Consider the following 26,000-nt stretch of genomic DNA (forward strand, 5'->3'; position numbering starts at 1 on the left):
ATTCTTTTACTGTTAATTGATGCAAATTGTATCGAATTTTGCAAATGTAATTATAGTAATAAACTTCATTGTAACAGTTTCAATTATTAAATAGAAGATAAATAAATGTTATCATAAAATTATGATACATTTGCCAAGTATTTCTATGTGAAAAAATAATACTTTTCTTTAAAAAATGACATTTTATGTATTCGCAGTCACAGATTTGTCATGTTATTTTGAGATAAAAAATATTTAAAACAATGTATATAATTAATTACAGGCTTTGTGTTTTTGATTAATCAATCTAAATTTGTTGGATAAACTGGACCAATATTTGCCGTAAGAAGCATTTAAAAATATTTCAGTGCAAATGTATTTTGGTAGATGAATCAGTGAATAAATGGACACTCTAAACTTTAAAAGGAGGAGACATTTCAGACTTGAAGTACTTCGATGGAATGAAAATTCCTTCTTGCATAAATTGCACAGAGCAGTGCTCCTGTCAACAGTTCCATCTGGAGGGTTTTTAAAAGTCCCACACCGAGTATTTTTTTGTGAAATAACTGACTGTGAATGTATAAATTACCAGGTTTATCTGCCCCATCATTAGGGTGCAAGTAGATCATCCAACTATATTTACATTTATATATTTCATTAATAAAATGCTGCTTGGATGTATTCTTGTGGCGTGTGTATGACGGTTTTTGTCAACCCCAGCAGTAACAAACGATCTTTGGACCATAGCTGTTTCAGTCTGTCTCTGTCTGTTGTTAGATGATATTGGTATATAAAGCACAATAAAAAGGCTTTGACTTGCTTGCAGCCAACAAGGAAATAAAAGAAATGAAGGAGACAGGAGGGGGCCCTACACTGGAGTACACCCCTCACCATGTGTGCACCAAGCTCTTCTATGAATGATGATGCCATTTTTCAGAGAATGAATTTGTCAGAGGGCGGTGTTTTTATATGTGTTGATCTGTTATCTCAAACGAAACCTGCTCTGGAGCAGGTTAGGTGTGCAGCATTAGTTACCATGCTGATGTGCCCCGGCAGTGTTGTAACACTGCAAACCCAGAGTTAACCCTAAAGTTAGCTTTAGTTAGCTTCCTAACCACAAATCGTGCTTCATTGTGCACCTCTCAGAGGGAGCAGCTGAGGTTTTCATGTGTCTCCTCAGAGGACCATGACTGATGTGTGTGTGGATGAACAATGAACCAGTAGCCACTGACACAGGCTCAAACATGGAACATTAAGTGGTGAAATCTAATTGAACAGAGAAAATAGTTCAATCATAAGTTTAGTGTGAAATAACAGCAGCTGGAAATGTTGCACATGGACTGTGGTATAATATCACTGCATGTCTTTATCACTTGCTTTGTGCTAAACATACTATTTTCTTCCTGTATGTAATGTGTCAGCTGATAAACAAATGGTTGTTGACAATCACTGTGAGCTATGTGCTCCAGATTGTCAAAAGTGATGCAGCATTGAAAAACAAAGATGCCTTTGTTTGCAATGTATATTTGCATAGTTTGGAATTATCCCCATGAAGCTGCACATGGCAACCTTGGATCTCAGTGGCACCAAATGGCAGGAGGTGGTAACTGTTCAAATCACAATCAGAGATGCTGTCAGTAAACTGCACACAGCAGGATCATGTTTACCAAACCAAAGTATATCAGAGGGGGGGGAGCCACTATGTGTCGGATTTGAAATTTCTGACTCCGTGGCACCTCAGATGTAGTATCAAAAAGTATCTTCGATACATAACTTAATCCAGTTTTTCATCCGATACCTGGCTCCAGCATATGGAAGGATGGACTGCTTTCAACCTTTCTGAATTAAAAATGCAGAGATAATAAAAACCCATTCCTGGTAACATACAGATTGAAAAAAAAACCAACCAAAAAACCTTAAAGAAATGTAGCTCTGACGGCCAAATCTGAAAAATTCATAACAAAAAAAAAACATTTGGAGTACAGCTGTAGGACTTCACATGAATTTAATAGAACATGATATTTTAAGAGAATCCATGACATGAACTGGGGCCCCCATACCCCCTTTTTAACGTTAACATACAGTCCTATTTTAAATTACCTCAAGATTTTATATGTCACTACAAACTTGTATTCATGTAATTATATTTAATGTATATTTGTTTTAAAACAAATAATTTAGTTTTTACCCTATGCTTTAAATAGAATAAAAGCGAGTACATTTTAAAATATCAAGGCAATCAAATTCAGAAATTTGCTGTAAGTGTTTACATCTTGATAAGCTGTTCTCGATTGGGCAGAGTTGCCGTCCGTTAATAGCTTTGAGCAGCTGACAGGTTAAAATTCACCCATACACCATGTGGGTTAGTAACCCTGGTGTCACAGACTCTCACAGTATTGTGTGAAGACAGAGGGAGGCAGGCAGGAACAGAGAGAGAGACCCCAGAGGCAGACATAATGTATGCTGCAGTGAAACGAGCCCAACAAGATTACAGACATCTGTTTGTCCTCATGATTTTAAAAAAAGGGAAAAGATTTATGCAAATGATCCACAGCAGTGCAATTAGATGAGGAATATCAATGAAGTAATTACTGTTACACTGATGGTGGAGATGCTGTCTGACAATACAAACATCTTCTTTCTTTCTCCAGGGAGAATCAGACACACAACACAGGAGAGGAACGATGAGGAGAAAAGAAACAGAGAACAACAAAGAGAGGGACAGACAATCAAAGAAACAGAGTGAAGGAGTGTGTGTGTGTGTGTGTGTGTGTGTGTGTGTGTGTGTGTGTGTGTGTGTGTGTGTGTGTGTGTGTGTGTGTGTGTGTGTGTGTGTGTGAGTGTGTGTGTGTGCGCGTGTGAGTGTGCGTGTGTGTGTGTCCTCTCCTCTGAGAGCAGGAAGCTAATAATGTCTTGGAGCATGCAGGTTTTGGATGAGCCATTGGGGTGTTGAGTGGTCTCAGTCTGCTAAATGCCAGACAGATTCCCAGGAGAGGCCTGCAGCGCTGATAAAAACCATTAAACAGAGGAGAAGAGGAGGGCGGAGGGAGGGAGAGAGAGACACAGCCTATCACAGACTGGCAACATGTAGCTGACGCAGTTACGGAGATTTAAATTTTAAAAGGAACCAAGAAAAAGGGCTCAGTTATATCAACATTTGGACCAGAACTTCACAGACTATTACAACTTGTAGTATTGATTATTCTTCCAAGGTTGCCAGTTCATCACAGGGCTGACATTCAGTGTGGAGACACACAACCATTCACAGCTATGCACAATTCAGAGTGACCAATTAACCTAACCTGCATGTCTGTGGACTGAAGCTGTTGTACCCGGAGAGAACCACACAGACACTCTGCACAGAAAGGACCTGCCCAGTGGCAGTTCCTCATACGGGCAATATGGGCAGCCGCCCAGGGCGGCATTTGTGGAGGGGCGGCATGAGCGCCCGCAAAAACAAAGCGAGCGGACAGTCGCCCACAGTAACCGGCTCTGTAGCAGCCACCTCTGGGCTTATCTCATCTCAGCCAGGGCATCATGCAAGCTAGAACCGCCAGTGGCCCTGTCCAAGATGCCCCAGTATCAAACCCAGGACCTACTTGCTGTGAGGCAACAGCGCTAACCACTGCACCACCGTGTTGCCTCTGCTTAACACAACTGGCCATGGGAAATTAGCGGTACAGAGAGTAATATGAAGCGGCATATTTCGACACTCAAAGAGGAACTGTGTGCTGTAGTTTTGAAGAAGAAATTCAAACTCAGAATTTTAATATTTACAATATTAATGAGGTAATAATACAAACTTTCTCCATTAGTGAATAAACAAGCTGTTCTCAGAGGAAAATAAGGTCCCAGAACACTGTTTGAAGCTAGAAAGGTGGCAGGGTCCGCCACATATAAACAAAGTAAAACAGTCTAAATTGTGTTGTCCTTTAAGGTCAGTTTGTTTATACAGTGTATTCAGTCATGAAAACAAAGAGCGTTTGATTATTTAGTTTGTTTAGTCAGAAAAAAAGATCAGCCAATGAAGATCTTTCTCTGCTCATTAATATTTCTTCAACAGAACTACAGAATGCTCCTTTAAAATCATAGAAAACTCAAATAAAAAATAGGCTCTGTAGAAGAAAGAGAGAGAGCATCCAGTAGTGAGAGTGAGGCTGCATGTCATCATCATGCAGTTGAATGATCTGTGCCCTGTGTGAACAGAGCACTAACTAACCCACCATCAACCAGTGGAGGTGAGGAGATACTGTAAACTGGCAGCTGCTGATTCTGAGGACAGACAGGGAGAACAGCTACAGTATGTGAACCGTGACATTAATATATCATTCAGTATTTTTCTTGTATCTTCTTTTCACTTTTGGAGCTTTTAGCTAGTGAGCAGCAGCTGACTCTATTATTATTTCCGTAGTTTCAGGGTGAACTATATTAAATGTACTTCATCAGCCAGTTGTTTACTCCAATATGTTCCAGCACACATGCTTCACAGTGCTAAACATTAACGACATGGAAAGAGCCCAAGAGTCAGAAATGGAAAAGCTATAACATGAGCTGTCTCACACAAGATGTGTTCAACATATAAAGTTGCTTAGCCGAATGAGAAGCTGATAAATCTGCTGAGCTGATATTTTAGCTCACTGCTATTATAATGCTGATACACAAATATTGTTAAAAAAAAAGTGTAGCAACTTACATCTGAAATCAGTGATGTCATAAAACTTTCCTAATTATATTACTAATATTTTCATGTATCAGATCAACAAAACAATGTCAGTACAGGCACAACAAAGATTTAGAAACAGAGTCTCTATGTTAAAAAACCCATAAAATGAATACTAATTCTGGATTTTTTTTATTATTTGGTTGGTATTGCATGACCTGAAAGAAGTCAATACTACCCCCTTTACAGAGAAGACACGCATCGACTCAATGAGCATTCAGCCTGGGTTGGACCCATTCAAATGTCTGTCACAGTCAGCGCAAACTCCAGCCTGCAGTATATACACCTAATACACTGATGAAGCACAGAATTACATTCATGACTCATTAATAATTGCCAAATAACTTAAAAAGGCGCAATATGTCAGAATTTTTGTTTGAAACATTCAAAATGTAGCTAAAATGATTAACAGAATGTAAAGAAAGTGACAAAGACGTCTCTGTATTGTGTTGCAGAGGTAACTATTGAAGTTAGCATGCTAACCCGCTAGCCCCTAGCTACTTTGCAGGGTGATAGTACTGTAGAAAACAGCAGCAGCACTCCCCCCGTGCTCCGAGCTCCCAGTCCAGACAGAGTCAGCTAATACGACCACTAGCCGCACTGTTAACTGTGATTACCAGCTAACAGCAGCTACTGTAGTTACTTTGGGGGAATCTTTCTTACATATTGCACCTTTAAGTTGAGCTGTCCTTCTGTCCTTACACTCAATATTTATTGATCACCGACATGTGCAAACTTTCTTCTTTCTTTTTCTTTCTTTCTCAGTATAAAAAAGCGAGAACTAACATCCAACCTGGTTGACTGTGACACTGTGATGTGATCAGGCTCAAAGAGAGAAAAGGGAAAATAAGATGGAGGATGGCTTATTGTTTCCTTGTGCCTTTACAACAGTAAGTAACTACACTGCGGTTGATGTATGTGTGCTTAAGTCAGGATGAATGTTACAACACCATAGAGCTTGAGCTGAAATAACACACACACACACACACATACACACACATACACACACACACACAGCATTAGAGCAGCTCGCTCAGCTCACAGGGTTAGCCACTAAAAACATTGAACATGGCAAGTCCTGCTCCAGGGCAATGTGACATCTGGCAAGGTGTTGGCCAACCAGCTATGTTCAAGCTTACATTCCTGGTCAATAACTTTTTAATGTGAACGCTTTATCTCTACAGTTACCTGGAGACTGTGTTGATGGATAATGACATGATTGAGACATTGATCTATTAGGGCTATAGACAGCTGTGTGGCTTATAAACACCCACACCAACACAGCCCCTCACTGCAAAAAGAAAAAGAGGAATGTCTCTGAAGGGAGTCTAATATCAGTGTTCTTGTCTGTGATAGGGTTGGGACACCACTTTGCAACAGAAATTTGGAAATTTACTGTGTGCTGGAGCTTCCAGCTGTATTACACCATATGGTGACTGTGATACAGCCAGAAGTCCAAGAGCAAACAGGACAGTGCATTTAATGGATTTATATTTGAAACCAGCAATTACTCTGTTGCGTACAGTGTTTTCATAAACGATAGTGAAAAGAAGCAAGCAGCAGAATTAAACAGAATTTATCCTGAGTTGGTATTTAATTGAAAGCAGCCAGTGTGTGACTAGAAGGACGTGGGCAGTAAGCACAAAAACAGACTAGTTGCAGTTGTGGGAAGTGAACCTAAAACAATAAACCAATCAGAAGTCTGGCCAAGCCTTGGGTCAAGACATGACATAGTGGGGCACATATAAAACAGTGTCCACACGATGACGTCTGTCTGTCTCATATGAACTATTGTTGGGAGGATCTGGTTCTTATTTTCTCTCTGGCTTGTCACTGGTCATTAAAATAATTAATTCAACAAACTCCTCGGTCATGCTGTCCCACCCCAACACGCTCTATAAATCTGACTGTTACGGTCCACACTACAAAATGGCCTGTGCCCCCACCTCCACCCCCCACCCCCTGGTGGTGGTTTGGCTCTGCTGCTGTGACTCACTCTTTGATCCACAGACCCATTATGAATCTACTACATAAACCTCTTCATGTCAAAGACATGTTTAGAGCTGCAGCACTCCGCGCTCAGACGTGGCTGAAGTGCAGAGGTGGTGCTTGGGAGGAAAAGTGAAGTTCACATATAAAACCGTGAGCAGTAAGAATGTGGTGTGTCTGCTGGGACGTAAAACCCACCGACTGACACCATTTATTGGCTACTGACTTGCACTCAGGCATAAACAACAAATAGTGCTGAGGAGTGCACACAATCCTTACCACAGCAATGTGATGTCAGATTGTTCCTCTGGTTGAAGTTTCCCTTGTGTCCTGTCTCACACATCTTGTGAGTAAACTAACTGTCTTGACCTACAACAAAGCCTTTTCTATAGAACATGCAGTCTGTGCCACCTTCTGCAGTATCAGAGGAACAACTATGAATTCTTCAGAAAACATGTCAGTATAACACCGAAGTATATACAAACAACACAGCTGGATTCTTGTATAATAATATTCATAACATAATAAATATATTATACTAATGTCAACCAAGAGTAATTGTCGAGAGTTACCACAAATTGCCACCTCTTGGTTATCTGCCTCTGCACACTGGTGAAGTTACACTTATATCCATGTCTGTCTTCTGTATGTAGAGAAGACTGTGAATGGATATAATTAAAGGTATTAATTGAGGTTCAATATCAGCAGAACCACTGAGCTTATGGTGGACTACAATGCTTCAGATGGATGTTGCTGCAAAGTAGCTACAAACCATAAGACGTGGAGGCTTCACACACATGTTCAACCAAATGAGTATCTGACCAAATGTGAAAAAAATAATATAAAACCATGACATTTCAACACCCTCTTACATGGTCCACAGAAGTTTTTGTGGCCTTGGCCCTTTACCAACAGACCTCTGCTGTTTTCCTTCCTCCCAGTGTTCCCAGTTTCCCCTGTGTCTGTCCCATCAACTCATCCTCCAGCAGTATACATAACCCAGTTCTACACACCCACTCCTCATCAGACCACTGTTTCAACCTCAGTGGAAGCTACACTTTAAGGCCAACTAAGTGTGTATTCATAGTGATTTGTATTACTAACCTGGACCATCACATGCCTGCCTGCCTGCCAGCAACCTCCTAGCCTCTAAGCTATCCACACCCAGCCACACTTCCCCTCGTTCCCTCATCCCACACCAGCACCGCCATCTCCCATCTGTCCTCGGCCCCTGCCAGCCATCATCTCCTCTCCTCATCACCTCCGTTCCCCTGTCTTCTAACTTCATCTCACCTGTGTCTGTGTGTACTTGTAACACAAAGTAGTTTTTATTAGAGACTCTTGTGGTGTGTGTGTACTTCAGCTGAGTACAGTTTGGAAGTAAAAGTATTTTGAGTTTGAGTTACAGGGACTCAACATCAGTGTACATTTTACCAAACTCCTGTCAGAGATGAAAGTAACCAGATAGAAGCTGTGACCAGGTGGTAGAGGAGTGGCTTCAAGGCACTAAGACACAGAATTATTATTATTATTATTATTTGTATAAATAATTTTTTGGTCTCGTGCTTTTAGCAGCAGAAGAATAACAGGAAACAGAGGAGAGAGAGGCGATGACATGCTGCAAAGGGCTGGATCCAACCCAGGCCGCTGCGGTAAGGACTCAGCCTGATTACAATGTGCTGCGCTCCACCACGTGAGCTGCCATGGGTCACTTCTCCCAAATTCTGTGTCCTATCTAGTTTTTCTTAATTTTGTTTTTATACAGTTTACACTTTTGTTTTTAGTCCGTTTTCTTTGATTGATCAAAATAAATATAATTATTTTCTCTACATTTTAAAGTTGTTTTTTATAATGCCACTAATAACTAACAACAGATGGTGATAAAGTGAATTAACAACATTTTGATCAGTGATTAGTGTTGGCTGATACCGCTTCCAGCAATTGGTGAACGGCCACATAAATCCCGACTGGAACACGTTTTTTGGTGGACACTAGGCTTTAGTATGTGAGGAGAAGCCTTCAGTACCACCAGGTCACTATTCACTAGCTGCTGCTCATCTGTGCATAGTTACTGCAGTATGGTTAAGGTATGCATATGGTTAGGCAACGCAAACACTTAGTTAGGGTTACAGTTACATTTTTTTAAACATGAAACCAAGATGCTCTACACAGCTATCCACCACCCTCAACACCCTGCTCTCCACCTGCATGGACACTGAACATTAGCAGTGGACATAATGTATACTGTGTGCTGCAGAATAATCCAATGCAAACACAATTCCTAGGGATACTGGTGTGTATAAGCAACTCTTTCCCCTAAAAATGATGCCTAATTACTACTGTCCAACAGAAAATACATTTTGAAGGAACAGTAATGCCTCCCAGATTACATTTGAAAAAGGTTTATGCCAGTCAGCTGTCATGTTGGCATGTGCTGCTTCCCTGCCATCAAACTCAGCAAGAGGAACTGTGTTATCTATCTCAGAGTCCACACAGTTTTGTAACTGTATTACATTTTTGTGACCTGACTTTCATGTCGTGAGGAAGAGGTAATGGCGGTAGATGAGAAGGCTGACAAGCCAAAGACCACTGTTGGAGTCTGTGTTTCCACTTTGTAAAGCGTGACACTAATGGTTATTTCTGGACATCTCCAGCAATGTTTGTGGCGACCAAAACAGGTATTCTAATCCAAACCATGATGCTTTACTAACCCTAACCAAGTGGTTTTTGTGTCTAAACCTAACTAGAGCATAAGCACAGCGTTGTCACAAAAGGAACATTACAAATTGAACCAAAAGAAATAGTTTTCAGTTGAAAAAAGTTTTAACTTATCTGTAATTTGGCAGAAATGTTGGGTTGCAGAAGTCAGACGTGCTACACACCCATCCACCTCCTCGACCTCCACAGCCTGACAGTACATTCTGCATCCTTGCACACTTTTTTAGTCATTACATTATTACTATATGATCCATACAATTCCCAAAAGAAGCTATGAGCACTGACCACAAGTCATCTCTCTCTAAATCTCAGAAAACTTTTTTAACAAAAAATATGAAAGAAAGTAAATTACACCTGATCATTCACACCTTCTGCCAAGTTGAGACTCCAGTAATATGTGATATGGGATTAACGGAATTAGTTCAAGCAGCCATGCTGTGGTATTAACCCCTGATTGATGGGGTGGCGTGGATGTTCAGAGGCAGATTCATCATCACCCAGCATTCATCAGAGAGCGCCTGTAGCCCCTTCATGATTTGTGGCTCTGTCAACTTTTAGAGTCTGTCCCAGTGTGGTAGAGGAATGCCAAGCTGTTCTGAGGTCAGTGGGAAGAAACACAGAGCACTTCCTAAATACACCTCGACTTGTGTAATAAAACTGGAAACTGACTGTATGTAAAGGGATCAAATGTGTGCAGTAGCAATGAAATGTGCTCCAGTGTCCAACATACTGTTTTGTATGACATCATTTATGACTGAACACTTTATAATAACCACCATTGATACATTTTAAATTAATAATTATTTAAACTTTAGTTCATAGTTATTTCACTCTTAACAAACAATGAAACGCTTTATAAACCAGGCTTATAAACATCGGCTGCAATTTTATAATAAATCCTTTCTTAATAAATGGTTTATAAATTATTTGTTGTCTGTTAACAGTCAAATAACTAGTAACTAAAGTTTAATTAACTATAAATGTGTCATTTACTAATGATAGTTATTATAGTGTTACCCTTAAGTGTTCAACATTTCAATCACATGCACAGCAGTTATTTTTCACTCATGATCTGATATTGAGACAGTGTGCAACCTAACAGGAGACACGAAATGGAGGATCTGAAGTTCAGGACTGTTGCATGTAAAATGGCTGAAGAGCCATTCAGTTTGTGAATGTGAATATTTTTTTCATTCAGACTTCATTCTGGCCTCCTCCCATTATAATCTACAGTCCATAAATGAAAATATTCAGGCTTGTATTTTTCCACTGTTAAGATCTCTTGTTGTGCATTAACAGTTCAGCCAATCACCAGAATAAAATGCTGGCAATTTTTCTGCAAACCATTGATATGTTCAAATTTGCACGTGTCAAACATGCCATCTCAACATTTTTACAACATGTGTAACATCATGTTCATATTACATGCGTATGATCTGACTTTCACATCAGGAGGTAGAGGGGATGGTGGATGGTGGTGTTAAGCTATCCAGGAACTCTGCCAAGCAACCGCCAAGCCAGTGACCACCAATCAGGACTGTGTTTCAACAAAACTGCAGCATTTGTAAGCGTCACATCACTGGATATTTTTAAGAAGACCTGAGCACAATTTCTAGTCATGTTTGCGGTGACCAAAACAGATATTTTAAGCCAAAACAAAATATTTTCCTAACCCTAACAATGTAGGGTTTTTTTGCCTTAACCCACTAGACCATAAGTACAGTGTTGTCACAAGATCAAATTGAAAGCTGCTACTAATGAAATGTAAAGTTGAACTGAGTCCTTAAAGGCTGAAGTGTTCCTCAGATAGCTGTATCCTGAAAACTGTCCCTCCACAGCTCCCTGTACACCATGTCCACCGACTGTCTCATGTTGCCTCTGTTTGAAGTCAAGGTGGGGTCAGGGGACCAGTGGCATAAATCACTGTAGTTAGTCGATGTTGGAGACTGTGGGAGGAGGACAACCTGTGGCTGCTGGGGCAAGAGTCTGGAGAGGCGATGAAACCTAATCTGTAAAGTTTTCATGAAGGCTTGTTTTTCTAGCGCTGAGCTCGGCTGTTGGTCAGCTGTGGTATCCAAACAGAACAGGGCTTTAAGGAGCTCCTGCTGGTTCCCGTGTTGTTCCGTGTACACCCCCCTCCTCTTTTCTTTGCCCCCTGCTCCCAGGGGCATGGTGTGTATTTAGAGTCGTGGACAGCCCGCTGTGTCTAGGTCCAGGATTTACTCCTGGATCCTCACCTGCAGGGGTCTCTGCTCTGATTAATGCTGAAGACACCAGCTCCTCTGGTTTCTAGTAAAGTAAGCCTGCTCAGTTTTACAATGAAATATCCCATATGCCGCCTGGTTTAAAAATTAATAATCAAGAAGTTACACTGACAGGGCAAAGAGAAAAAACAAAAAGTGAACAATGGCACTGTTTCAGAATCTATTCAATTATCCAACTGCTTCACGATCTACACTCAAATAATGTGAGCTGCATTTCCCAAAACACAACGACAAACTATACGATATTCTCATGAGACAATAGCAGCCACACACACACACACACACACACACACACACACACACATACCTGCAGTGTACTTAAGTAATGACATGTCATGGTTAAGTGATGTTTGAGTTAATGTTAGAACAATAATTAATACCAATGCCTTCCTCACCATGAACACACACACTGCAGTTTATTTTGACTCATTCCCACAAACACCATTCTGCTGCTTCACATACTCTCTGGAGCGCCACATGGGGATTACTCCGCTGAGGAAAACAGTCCCCGAAAAGTACACTGTTTCCTCCTGTTTGAGTAAAACTACTGCGAGCAGATGATTTAGATTTAGATTTAAATTACTGAGCATCACCTCTCTGTGTTTATCATCACAGTTTTCACTGGCACATGTAGGCAAAAACTAAAAATCTCATTATAAAAGGAGAAAGATTATAATGCTTTAATACCCTTCAAATCCATTGTTCACACCTATTTTATGAATGAGGTTGACAGTGAGAGCAAGCAGTACACATCTCTTCTACACCTTCACACTGGCTCATTTATTGTATTTCATTTATACAGTGATTAATTTAACAAGTTCCATATGTGTATTAGTGATACCTTTTGCATGTCTTTCGTATCACCCTGATGATTTTAAATAGTTCTCATATAAATCTAACTAAAGACATGTCTCTGTCACGCACTAATGTATTTATATGACTTTATTAATTGTATCTTTTTTCTAATAGGAACTTATTTGCCGTTGTATCTCTTAAATGGCAATTCTAATCTTATCAGAACATTATTACAGGGACTGTTTAAATTGCACAACGTTATCCTTCAGTATATAGTTAAATGTTAATAAATGCATTATACCATAGGCATTTAACACAACAAAAAAGCTTGGTGAAGCTTTAACAACGACATAATAGGTAAGTTAGTTAAACTCAGTAAATATGACTGTGATGCTGTTATCAACAATTATAAGAAACTCATAAGGTATCTATTAATGCTCCTCAGCATAAACTGTTAACATGTTTATTAAAAGTGCTCATAATCTAACAATAAACACGTTTGTAACACTTACATAGTCTTATTTATGGAGCCTTATTACCTATTAAATAATACTTACTTATTACAAGGAGCCTAACATTAAACATTACCAGTCATTTTGCTTTGATCAAGACAGAAAAGTAAGTTAAAGAAGTGATGAGATAAATGCCATGTGAATCCAAAAAGAGCATTTTAGACATTTCTGAACTACAGATTCAGAAGTGTTGTTGTTGCTATTCTCTTGTATAATGACCGTTATTGGTCCAATTTTGTTTTAAATATAAAATAATCAGTTCACTGTCATCATCTATATTTGATCTATTTTTAATTCCAGTGGTAATTGGTTCAGTGTGACATCATGTGTTGTCTGCACATTTCACAGTAGATTTTAACATTCTAATGATCACCTTTTAGACACATATGGGATATATATGTATGTATATATATATATATGTATGTATATGTATATATATATACATACATTAAATATAATTAATTAAATTAGACAAATAATTAATTAAACAAATATATTATAATGTTTATGCTGTTTTATATTTAATGAGGTCAAATCCTATTTAAATATGTAGGACCCCTAATTATTAAAGGGGCTCTATGTTACAATTTGTAGCAATTTACATGTATGAATCACTTTTTTATTGGTCATATGTGTAATTTAATGTGAAAAATGAGACCTTCCCCGTCTCTCTCTGTTGTCTATACAGGCCTGTGGACGATATGTTGAAGTTGTTTAATATTGCTGGACTGTGGATGTCTTTGTGAAGGACTTGTACGATTTTCCACGACAGTCCAAAGGATGTGACTTTATGCACATTCACAGTGCCTCTCTCCAGGGAGCAACAGCAGCTGACATTAGGTCGAGACTAAGAATTGGCGAGCAGGGCCTGTCAACCCATGAGCTGCCTGAGAAGATCAGACTTTAAAACACATTATTAAGACTTGGCTTTTCTTAAATGATATGTACTCTTTGTCTACCTGTGTTTTTTTAATTTGCTCTCCTTATTTAATTGTTAAATTGTATTTTATTTAAAAATGTATTTATACATAATTGTAATTTGTGCATTTCTTGATTTTACTCGAATTGTTGACAGCTTTAATGTGAAAATGAACATTTTTCAAGATCAGACGGTATTAAATAACAACAAACTGTGAGGAGCATCACACATAATGATCATCACTCTGAAAAGGATTCTCAGTCACAGGTGATGAGGTCAGTCTGTGAATGGCCTGCAATGTGAAATTTGGCTATAAGCGTACACTGGGATGTTGCTGCAGTACAATGTTATGGAAGTTGCTTGTTGCGCCTTGCAGGTCACCAGACCTCCAGCATGCAGCCGTGACACATGGCACTGAGTGTTTAAGGGACTGGACAAAGGCTCTTTAAGAGAAGCAGACAGGCTCACAGAGAGACCCAGCAGAGAGATGATGTGACAGTCAGACGACCCGCTGTCAGCACGCTGCCCGGGCTGTCTGGAAACCTCAATACAACAGGAGAGACCACCCAGCTGCAGGGTACCCCTCCACCAACACTGCTCATATCACACAGGACTGTCACAGTACAACCACATCACACACATCACACACATCACACACATCAGCCTGCCATCACAACACATTTCTACACACTTGTGTTGTCTTGCTCACACATTCTTCGTCTTCTGTCTTTTTTGCTCACCTGTAACTCAAAAATGATTGCGTGTCATTGATGTGACATACTGCTCGTATATAAGCGCACAATATTATGCTGTTTCCTGTGTTTTCATAACATTTTAATTTTTTTTTAAATGTTTTTGAAGACCCCATGATACACATCTCCTCCCACCGTTTGATACTAAATATTTTCACATGACATATCATTGTTATTATTAGGACAACCTCTTAACTGCTAAACTACATGATTATATTATTATTTCAGTGCCCTGGTGTGGCTATTTTATCACATTTATACAAATAGCTAAATAAAACTAATTTCCATTTCAAATAAAAGGAAGCTTAAATTGTGAACTACAGTGTACACACAGAGAAACAGCCATGACTGCCTTCGTCTTTGCGAAATCGTTAAAGGGGTGTTAGAGTCGTGACAATTACACTCGCAGCGACATTGGGTTCCAGGGTTACTATTTCCTGTTCTGACAAAATCTAGTCAACAGGACTTAAACTATACATTCAGCACAGAGCAGATGAAAAGACGTGACGTCATATGGGTGATGTCACAGAAAGGGGCAGGCCATCTGCCACAATCAACCCGAGCAATAGGATTCTGATAAGATGAATGTTAAGGACATAAATCTGTCATAAATAAGAAAATATTTCTTATTCTTTCATTCTATGTTTATGATCTGTTTAAGCAACAAAATATGCATTAGAATGTTTTCAGTCTTTCTTTTTTCAAATATATTTTGGTTGTTCCACTTTGTCAAATATGAGTGAGGATGCAGGGCAGCATGTGGGTGATTTTGGACTCACAGTCATTCTACCAATATATTTAATATACAGGGACGACCTCATGATGGCCCAGAGACAAATACTGCTGTTAGAAGTGTTAACTTATTTCTTCTCAAACATTCTTAGTTGTGTAATTATTGTTATCAAATAAAACAAATGATTATTGTTTTAGGAAAGTTGATTTTCATGTTGTGCAAAACAAAAATATATATTTTCTTTATTCTTTATTTTTCTTCCTAATTTTCTTTAACACATGTCGCCTCTTTAATTCTGAAACAATCCACAGTAGTTCTTAAAAAGGTTATTGACTATCCTTTGATTCTGGGATCGTTTGGTTTTTATTCATTTCAAGTTGATCTTTTTCACCTTGCATACCTCTCCACCTCCTCCACCTCCTTGACACTTTTTCATAATGCTGATATTGAACTTGGCATGCATAAAGTAAGGTCATTTGGCTTCTTTATGTGTATCCCAGATTAGAAAGTGACCTGTCCAAGATGATCAAATTCAGGTCTTTTGTCACACAGAACACCATTATGTGTGGCATGTCTCCTCTGGGTATGTGGTAAGAAAACTTCTCAGGGATTTTTAGAGGTTTAATGTGTGCAATTGAAATTACAAAAAAATGTCCAGAATTTACCTACAATAAATAATGCCAAATTCATCTATTGATTTATTGTTTTTTAATCATATAATCACCATTTTAAAGGGGCACTGCGTGGTTTTGGAGAAGAAATTCAATCTCAGAATTTAAATATTTACAAAATTAATGAGGTAATGATACACACTCAGAAATATGTATTTTCTCCATAAGTGAATAAACAAGCTGTTCTCAGAGGAAACTAAGGTCCCAGAACACTGTTTGAAGCTAGAAAGGTGGCAGGGTCCGCCACATATAAACAAAATAAAACAGTATAAATTGTGTTGTCCTTTAAGGTCAGTTTGTTTATTCAGTTTATTCAGTCAAATGAAAACAAAGAGCGTTTGATTATTTAATGAAGAACCCTAACCCTGTGTTGTTCCTTTCTTTAATGCTGTTGAGAAAAGCTTTAGATTCTAAAATTGTTTTGTTCCTGTTCTGTTAATAAAGAGCAGGTTCTGTTAATAAAGAGTAGGTTCTGTTAATAAAGAGCAGGTTCTGTTAATAAAGAGCAGGCTGAACACAGCGGCCGACCCTCGCTGTGTAACAGACCTATTGTATATGACCAACGAACGAGCCCTACGGCTCACACGTAATTAAATGTCATATTTAACAGCTACAGAAATGTCTTTCCGCCAGCGCAACACACATTCCGCCATGCAGGCCCGCAGGCCGCAGCCCGCAGTGGTCGGAGCACAGTCTTACTTGTGGTAGTCGGCCCTGCAGTACAGTTTGGTGTCTCTGAGGAAGCAGGTGGCGGTGAGCGGCTGCTGGCACGCGGCGCACTGCAGGCACTCCTCGTGCCAGGACGCGTCGTTCACCCGCAGCAGGAAGCGGTCTGCGATGATCCGCGTGCAGCCCTCACACACGGCCTGCGGGGGGGGGTCAGCGCCTGGAAGAGAGGGGTCACCAGAGAAACCATCAGAGTCCTGAGGAACACTTCCCTCAAATTAAGTCTGGAGGTTTCAGGTTGCTGGCCGAGGATTGTGGACGAGGAGGCCGTTTGTTCAGCGGAAAGTCGCCTTTAATGAAAACGGTCCACACTGAGGCCTGCGGATGGTCTGTTTTTTAATGCTGTAAACCAGTGGTTCCCAAGGTGAGGGGTGGGACCCCTAGGGGGGCGCGGCAAGGCTACTAAACAAAGCCATGACAAGGACAAGAAACTATGAGGAGGAATATCCGTCAGCCTCAGCAGCACAGCAGCGCGTCAGCGCGGTGCGTGAAGTGCGTCAACATGTTGGTTCTGACGGCATGAAGCTGATCCATCAGGACTAGCGTCCTGGTGATGTCTGTGGTGCACAGTGCGATCACTTTATTAAACTGTTACCAGTCAAAGGTTTCACTATTTCACTATTATTTTCATTATTTTATCTACCAAAAATAAAAAGTTTGGGAACCACTGCAGTCAACAAAATAACAAACCTGACAAATGAAACATGGCGAAATATTTCGGCCTGTGTTTTGTTTCTGAGCTGAACGGATTCATTTTCTGCGGCTCGTGTTTCATAGAAGGAAAAATGCGCGCGTGAAGCCAGAATCGAGAGTTTAAGGTGTTGTGTTGTTAGATCGCAGGCCTGCTGTGTGTCCGCTTCAGTGTAACATGTGAATAAGTCAACAAAACGAACAACAGCGGACCGAGCGCGGAGATAAGGCCGTTAGAGATGTCCAGCCGTGCGGTCTGTATGTCAGGGCCGGCTGCGTCATCGCCATGGTGACATCAAACATGTTGGATTGTTTCTATAAAGGCCAAAGCTTCATTTACACTGAGCACAGCCAGCGTGCAGGTCTGCACGTCGTACGTGTGAATTAACAGCCTATAATGCGTCAGTAAAAACAAGCGGGTGTAAAACCAGAATTTAGTTGGAATTGTTCAGGCCTGTATTTTTGCTCGTTTGGATAATTCAGACTAAACACAAAGATGAACTCCTATAAAACACACCAGGAAAATATACCAGCAAATATAGTGATAGCAGGAATGGAAGCTGCGGTGAGTGGAGCTGGTGGAGAGGATTCAAACACAGAGATATGGTTTGATTTGAGGCTGACGGGATGTAGAGCGGCTTTTGTTCTGGTCGCAGAGGCTTGTGGGTCAGGAGCTAAACTCTGTCCTGACCGGCAGTGGTTCCCTCTGAGCTGTCGGGCCTGTTTATAAAATCCATACGTTTCATAAATTCAACATGAAAAGGACAGAGATAGTGCGCTGATATAACAGAGCTGTGTTTACTATCACATCTAATTGAATAAACAAAAGCAAGATTTCTGAGCTGTGCTGCAGCAGAGGAAGAGCAATGAGTTCAAATAACAATCTAAAGATCTTTAACCGAAAGATAAAACATCACTAGAACAAACAAACAAACAAACAAACAAACAAACAAACCAAACAGAATAAAACAGGCCTGTTTGAATCAAGTTCACATTTTTCTTCAACAAAACTGAAAACTGTTCAGTCGTGTTCAGATGGGCTGAAGGGTTCGGGCAGAATACTTGAGTCCAACACTCACCCATCAGAACATCCAGAGAGCTCGCGTCAGTCCGCAGCCGGTCTTCTATTTTAATGTCGTTCAGCATGTTTACACAGCAGCGCCTCTCCGCACGCACCGTGAGGTCCCGGCCCGTCCGCTCCGCCTCACCTCTCCGTCCCGACAGTTCACAGCACAACAATCAGCAGATTGAGTTCCGCACAGATAAAAACGTTCACAAGTGTTCAGCGTCCAGCAGAGATCTGCAGCTGATGTAAATCCAGATGTGTGGGATGAAAGTGGTCCAGCTGTCTGGAGCTCGATGTGCCATCCCGAGCTCGAGCCTCTCTCAAAGAGGGAGACCAGCGGGGACAGACCCTCCCCCTGCCCTCCGCCGAGCGCTCTCCTCCGCTCTGCAGCTGTATTGGTGCCCGGAGTTCTAATGGGTCCGCCTCCGCGAGCAGCTGCACAGGGAGTCCTCACAGCCCGCTGGGTGCTGTCTGAAACCGAGTCAAACATCCGCACTGGGTGGGTTTCAAATACAGGTGAGCTCTTATTGCACACAAATCAAAAAGCCTCACCTGTTGTGTAGTATTTGAACCTGTCATGGCCCAGTCACACAGCTCAGGCCTTCCATCGTTTGCATTTGGGGGTTTTAGCAGCTCGGGCGAGTTTACAATTTAAAGTCTACGCACGGTTTATGTTAAAGGTTGATTACAATATTTTTTAGATGTAATTTGTGTTAATCTGACTATTTTTTGAAAGAAAAAAAAAATCTTTTCCTCCAGTTTATTGCTGGAAGCACCAATCCTGATCCTGATCTAACCTGATGTGTTGTTAATGATAGAATTTACATTTCAACCACACTTTATAATAAGGGCACATACTCAATGAATCATTGTTAATGCTGACTCACGATGATTCAACGCTCACCAGTAACACATGATGAATTTACCATCGTTGATTCGTTCACAGTTGATAGATAATCAGTTTAGGAAGTCACTATACATTTATAGATTTGTATCAGTCCGCTGGATTTCAGTTACATAACGGTTCATTGTGTGACTGTATTTATATCTAACATAAATGTTTGCGTCAGGGGCGGATCCACAGGGCAGCGGTGATGGGCAATCTAATTATCTGAAGAGCTGTGGTTGGTTGCAAACTCTGTAAATGCAGGCGGAGGTGAGCTCCTGCAGTTATGTTGTTCTGGCCATATTTTAGGCTAAATAAGAAATTAATTAATTAATTTCTAAGGTGCTCAGGTGTCACAGTAATATTATTGAGTTAATGTTCATTCGGGGCTTGGTCTCCATGCCACCCTCTGGCCGCATCCTTAACATTTCTCTTAATGTGCCCCTGGTATCTGATAACAGTTTAATTTTCGTTTTTAAAAAAAAAAAAATAATAATAATAATAATAATAATAAAAAATCTGCATCATAGAGCAACTCTGCTTTCAGAGTCAGAGCAAATACATGAATCTGAAACTAAGTTCTGAGACTGTAATCCACACAATATGGTCACGTCTCAATAAATGTGTGACGTGGAGGTTAAATGTGAATTAATGTTCTTTACCCGACGATCTGTTCAGCCTGAGGTAATCACTGCAGTCATCCTAATCATCTGTTAATGGTGAGCAACAGGAAGTCACGATGCATCCTGCGTTAATATCCATATCTGTACCCTTATCATGAAGCGTCATCAATTATATTTTTTACATATTAAAATTCTGAATGAACACAGAACATCGGGTTAGGATGGGCTCGGGTTGGGTGAGAACTTTCTCAGGGGTGCTGCTGGGTGTGCTGGGGGCCTGTCTGTCCACTGTGTGTACAGCATGAGGCTGAACACATGTCAGCGAGGTTACACTGTGTGCTGAGTTACTCAGGATATGTGATGGTTGTACTATGATATCATATGGAAATATTCTACAGCGCCACGTGTTCCGTGTCTGATGTTGGTGCTGTGGATCTGAACAGTATGAAGTGATGTGAGCTCACCCATAGGTCCGAGATGAAATCTGTGCACGTGCAGCCTCATTTTAAATGCACAGAACGAGCAGCACAGTTGAAGGACACTTTGCTCTAGTCATCTTCCACAATACACAACACGGTGCACGGTGCACGGTGCACTGCTGAGCATCAGCCGCAGACACAGCACAGTGCCCAGCGCTCCACTGCGGGCCTCACATCAGCTGTGTGAAAGCAATAACCGCCTGAGTCATCAGCTGTCTGCTCTTTTGTTCTGCTGCTCTCACTGAGCTGCAGACACGTCCTCGTGATGTATGAGGAGCGCGAGGAGGCTTTTATTAATAAGCTGATATAGTGAAAGAAGCGCGCGCTCAGGTGGCAGTGACGTCCAATCACCACTGACACGGCGTCCTTCATCTCGGAGCCTGTTGAGGACTGATGGACCGACTGTGAACCTGCTGGCTCCGACACACAGGACACAACTGCGATCTAGACTAACTGAGCGAACCACACCTGTCTGCACCTGTCTGCACCTGTCTGCACCTGTGAGTCTTGTAAGTTTCTCAATGAAGTGCCAAAGATTCTCGAACACAATTAGCCTAATGAAAACAAAATAAAATAAAATAAAAAACAGATTTCAGAAGTCGATTTTTGGTACATTTTTTTATTTGACAATATCACATCATGAAACGAAAAAACTGAAAACAGATCACACGTGTGCTGTCAGCAGTGATTTATAATGTATAATGTGTTGATAAATGTGTTGTCAGCTGATGAGCCATGTTACAGTCACTACACACTGATCTGAACCGGACCGGACACTTCACAGACAACACATTCATTAGCGGTGTTATCTGTCACACGTCAATTACCACTTCAACATCAGTGATGCTATAAATGAATTAATGTGTGCTGGAAAATATCAACGGCTTTTAAGCCAAAAGCTGTTGTTTGAAAGTTGAAGTCAAGATGTTCGCCACAGTCATGTTTCCATCTGAAGAAGTAGGTGATTATTACAATTAATTTAATGTATTCAGTTGCCCTGAACAGTGTACGAGTATGTATATGTGGGCATATTGAAAACCAAACCAATTCATTCCTATTTTGTTAAAAGGTGACTGTGTCCACCTCCATACAGTGGCCAACCCTGACGCCCTGTGGGCCAAAACTGAACCTCACCAACGATCCTCCCCTGCAGCTCACTATGCAGAGCCGGTACCAGGACGAGAGAACCAGGCCAGCTGAAATGCAGTTCAATAGTACAAAAGGATGTCAGACTGGAATTACATACATCACATTATATCTTATATATTTAGGGCTGAGTTAAGCTAAAGGGCAATGCCAATTAACACCTGTATATTTTATTGGCTTTGTGTACATACAAAATATTTTAATATGGCCTAACGCTTTTCAAATGAAGATGGAATTAAAGGAGCACTATGTAGTTTTGAAGAAGAAATTCAAACTCAGAATTGTAATATTGAATATTAATGAGGTAATAATACAAACTCATAAACATGTATTTTTCCATTAGTGAATAAACAAGCTGTTCTCAGAGGAAGATAAGGTCCCAGAACACTGTTAGAAGCTAGAAAGGTGGCAGGGTCCGCCACATATGAATCAGTCAGTGAAGATCTTTTTCTTCTGATAAACATTTCTTCAACAAAACTACAGGAGTTTAAAGGAATGCTCCTTTAAAATGTGACATTAAAAACAGGCTTTTTTTCAGGCTGTCTCTCATCACCCACTCAGCTGTATGACTGCAACATTCACTCTTCACTCTGCTTCATCTCCACAAGCACTCACTGACAGTGCACTATTGATTTGAGTTTTCCTTACTGAACACTGTATATATATATATGTATATGAATACATGATAAACATGATGAAACTTGGAGTGAATTATGCTTGTGATAAAGCAGTTTTACAGAAATCCACTTCATCAGCACTTGATCTACATATTTATGTGGAGGTCACGAGACGTTCACAGCTCATTCTTGCCCCAGGGCCTATAGTGGCTTCATCAGACCATGGTGCCGTGCTAGTTCTGAGTGAAGCCTGATTAATGCACTCCTAACAGCTCATTCTGCTGATTTGCCAGCAGCTGCTGTATAAACCAGCAGACAAGAGGAGGTTTGATGCTAACCATCAGATGCACTCACTGCCTGTAAATGTAATGTAACACATTTATAGACCAGGATAAGAAGTCAGAGTAGAGTGAGGACTCTTTGATGACATGTGCCCCACACATTGACTTCCATCATTTGTGTGATTTTAACAAGCGGCTTATGTCAGAGAGAGCTGTAAAACAGTTTGTTAGGAAATCAGCAGCAGCTGGCTGCTACATGTTTTTATAACGCTGTCTGAGTGATGTATCTGAGCAATGGAAAGGATCGTGGAAAATTAGGCATCCTCTTAAAGCAGTTGTGGTGGCACCACCACAAAGCACTCTGGGTAGCTTTGTGCAGCAGACTGCTGTAGTTAGGTTTACATGTGTAGAAGGTGAATGTTCTTCATTAAAAATGAACAGAAGCGACATGTTGTGCTGGTGGTCTGTGAAGTCTACTGAACTATTACCAGTTCAGCATCAGTCATATGGTGATTCAGCTCAGACAGTGGCTGATGATTTGTTGAAATAAGCAGTTATTGTTGGATTATTATTATTTTATTATGATATAATATCTATTAAATTTATTTAGCATCAATACTCTCTTTCTCTGCTTTAAAGGATAAGTTAACTCAAAAATGAAAATTCTGCCATTATGTCCTCCCCGCTGTCTTTGTAAAGTCATCTGAAGTTTTGTACACTGCAAAACATTTCTGGAGCTTCACTGAATTCAGACACACACACACCTTCACATTGTTTGCTACCTTACAGCTAATGTAACGTGAAATAATCAGGCTGTTTGGAGTGAATAAACACAAGTGATCCTGCTCTCATGAAAGTTACTGAACACACCATCAATGATGAAAATCCATGACTGAAGCACAAAAGTTCACAAACAAGGAATTGTTTTCATTTTATTCATGTTGAGTTTTGTGTGATTCTTCATCACTCTTCTGGAAGTTACAGCTACAGGAGACGTAACCTTGAGTAAATGTGGATTTATGAACATTGTTTGAAAGATTTGGGATAATGTCAGTACACAACTCAACAAAACATAGAAATAAGTCCAGTGGTTTTGATGCAGAATTCGTATTATGTTTTATATATACCATATCTTCACCTCTAAAGTGATATTCAACAAAGTGAAATGGTAAGAATACAATTACATAACTAAAAAAATAAGCTTTCGAAAATAACAATTGAATAATATCTAAATAATCTAGAAATAACTTCTGCACAATAACCACTAAAGACAGAAAAAGCCCAGCCTTGTAGCTGACCTCACGCTCCGCACAAGCTTTCATCACTCCACAGCCTGTCTGCGCTCCCTCAGGCCCGTCTGCCTGTGCATTAATGTGAAAACAAGTCAGTGCTCCATTAATCATCAGCCCAACACAGGCCCTCATCTTACAGTAATTGCTGACATGTTAATTACACATGATGACAGTCCATTTCATTCACACTCATCTCAGTACTGTAGGACGAGTGTCAAACTCTGCCCAGCACCTCATTTTATGTGACCCGCAAGAGTTTGTAAAGTGCAATACAATTCTATACTGCGTTACAGAGGTGTGGTGTCCATAAACTATGTGTCCCAGAATGCATCCTGATTTTGTTATCTGTCCATTGAAGACATCTAGCTGCTAGAAGTCAGTATATGCTCGATTGCATGTCAAAATCACATAGCTGTTTCTAGCAGTAGCACTCTAGTCTAACTAGAAGCAGTAAAAATGTCTACGAAAAGAAACGCTGACGCAGAGCGAAGGTGATTTAATGAGAGATGGGAACGTGAAAATGTATTTGTGCTTCATGGAGACAAGGCAGTACGCCTTCTTAGTAACCATGCAGTGGCAGCGCCAAAGGAATACAATTTATGGTAGCACTTTGACACCGAACACAGAGCCAAGTATGATAACCTTGGCCAACAGGAAAAGTAGCAAGAAGTCCAAGAATTACAAGGCAGCAACAGTATATACTCTCAAATGTTACAGCAAAAAATGATGCAGCAGTTAAAGCCAACTGAGGTGAAACTGAAGAAAATGGCCTGATCGTCAAAGTGTTTTTCAGAAGGAGCATTTGTGAAGCAGTATACACTGAAGGTATGTGAATAAAACTACTCAGATGGACCAAACAGCTGCCTCTTATATTTGGAACAAGACCAACCCTTTCTTGTGTGCAGAGCATATGATCAATACGGTCAAATGTACATTGAGTTTTTCCACTTGTGCCATCTCTGGTGGTGTAGTGATGCAGCTCCAGATGTCTATCAGCCACTTCACTGTCTGACACGAGCACTTTGTTTGTTGGAGAGCTAATTGACTCATGTTTGTGAGTGAACACACACACACACACACACACACACACACACACACACACACACACACACACACAGATAAAACACTGCAGGAGAAATAAACCACCAACAGCTCTCAGAACCTTCAACATGTACAGATTAAAGGCAAAGGAGGATAACCACACTGTGAGGCGTACGCTGGCTCTGAGGCTCACTTTGAAACTGGGCTTTGAACCTTAAATGGGACACAGAAAAGTCCTAAAATTTACTTTAAAGGGAACAATTTTACATCCACCACATTGTTGAATTATTCAAATCTACTGACAATTTTGTTATCCTAAGACCCTTCTACTACTGTAATATGTCCTAACGGTGGCACTCGATGAAAGGTCTGCAAGTTGAGCAAAGGTCTTCTCAGTTGAACTCAGATTCTTACCTGATAAAAGCATCGGGCAAAAAGATGAACTTTCTGCACAAGATATTTCTGATCTAAAGGCAAAAATGAAATTAACTAGTTAAAAAAACTCATGTAAAGTAGATTTTGTCAGCTTTTCACTGGTACTACATCTTGTCAGGCATTCAGGGGCTCCACTTTGAACATCAATACAGCATCACATTCTGCAGCATTTATTCATCCAGGACACTCACGTAGTCTCTTCCACTGGGCCAACGGGTGATGGCTGTAGCCAAAATACTGCTGTTGTTCAATGGATAATATATTTCTCTGAAAAAAGTCACTTTAGATTCAGTGTCCTCTATTTAAGAACTGCTGTAACAGCTGCTCTGTGAACTTTTTCGGACACTACATGGTGAAACATACCATTACATCTGTTTTTCATTGAAAAACGGTGAGGATAATAATAAATAATACTACTGAATACAGGAGAGTCAGGCAAGTCTCTGAAGGTTAAAGCACACTTGCTACCTCTGTCTCCTTCTTAGTGTATGTGTGCTGGAGGCTTCAAGTTTCCATGTCACACTTGTGTTAAGTTACATATTGGATGACAATTTGTTACAAACTAGTTGTGAAGTCACTTAATCATATTGGTATGTTAAACTGAGAATTACAGTGAGAAACTCCGTCCTCAGCAGATGAAGGTGAAAATAGTAATTACCTACAATT

The 26,000-nt window shown here is 40.4% G+C and overlaps 1 protein-coding gene across 1 annotated transcript in view; it reads right to left on the minus strand.

The window, feature by feature from the left end:
* LOC311274895 (LIM/homeobox protein LMX-1.2-like) overlaps positions 1-18,821 on the minus strand; it is a 54,905-nt gene extending 36,084 nt beyond the window's left edge. Inside the window, exons 1-2 of the mRNA XM_084382892.1 lie at positions 18,548-18,821; positions 16,752-16,938 (exon numbers count right to left, since the gene is read on the minus strand). Coding sequence (XP_084239018.1) covers positions 16,752-16,938; positions 18,548-18,614 — 254 coding nt within the window. The 5' untranslated portion in view covers positions 18,615-18,821. The remainder of the gene's footprint in view (positions 1-16,751; positions 16,939-18,547) is intronic.
* Between the last annotated feature and the right edge of the window lie 7,179 nt (positions 18,822-26,000).

This window comes from Pagrus pagrus (genome assembly GCF_965226575.1).
Source record: "Pagrus pagrus genome assembly, chromosome: 19".
Classification (NCBI taxonomy): Eukaryota; Metazoa; Chordata; class Actinopteri; order Spariformes; family Sparidae; genus Pagrus; species Pagrus pagrus.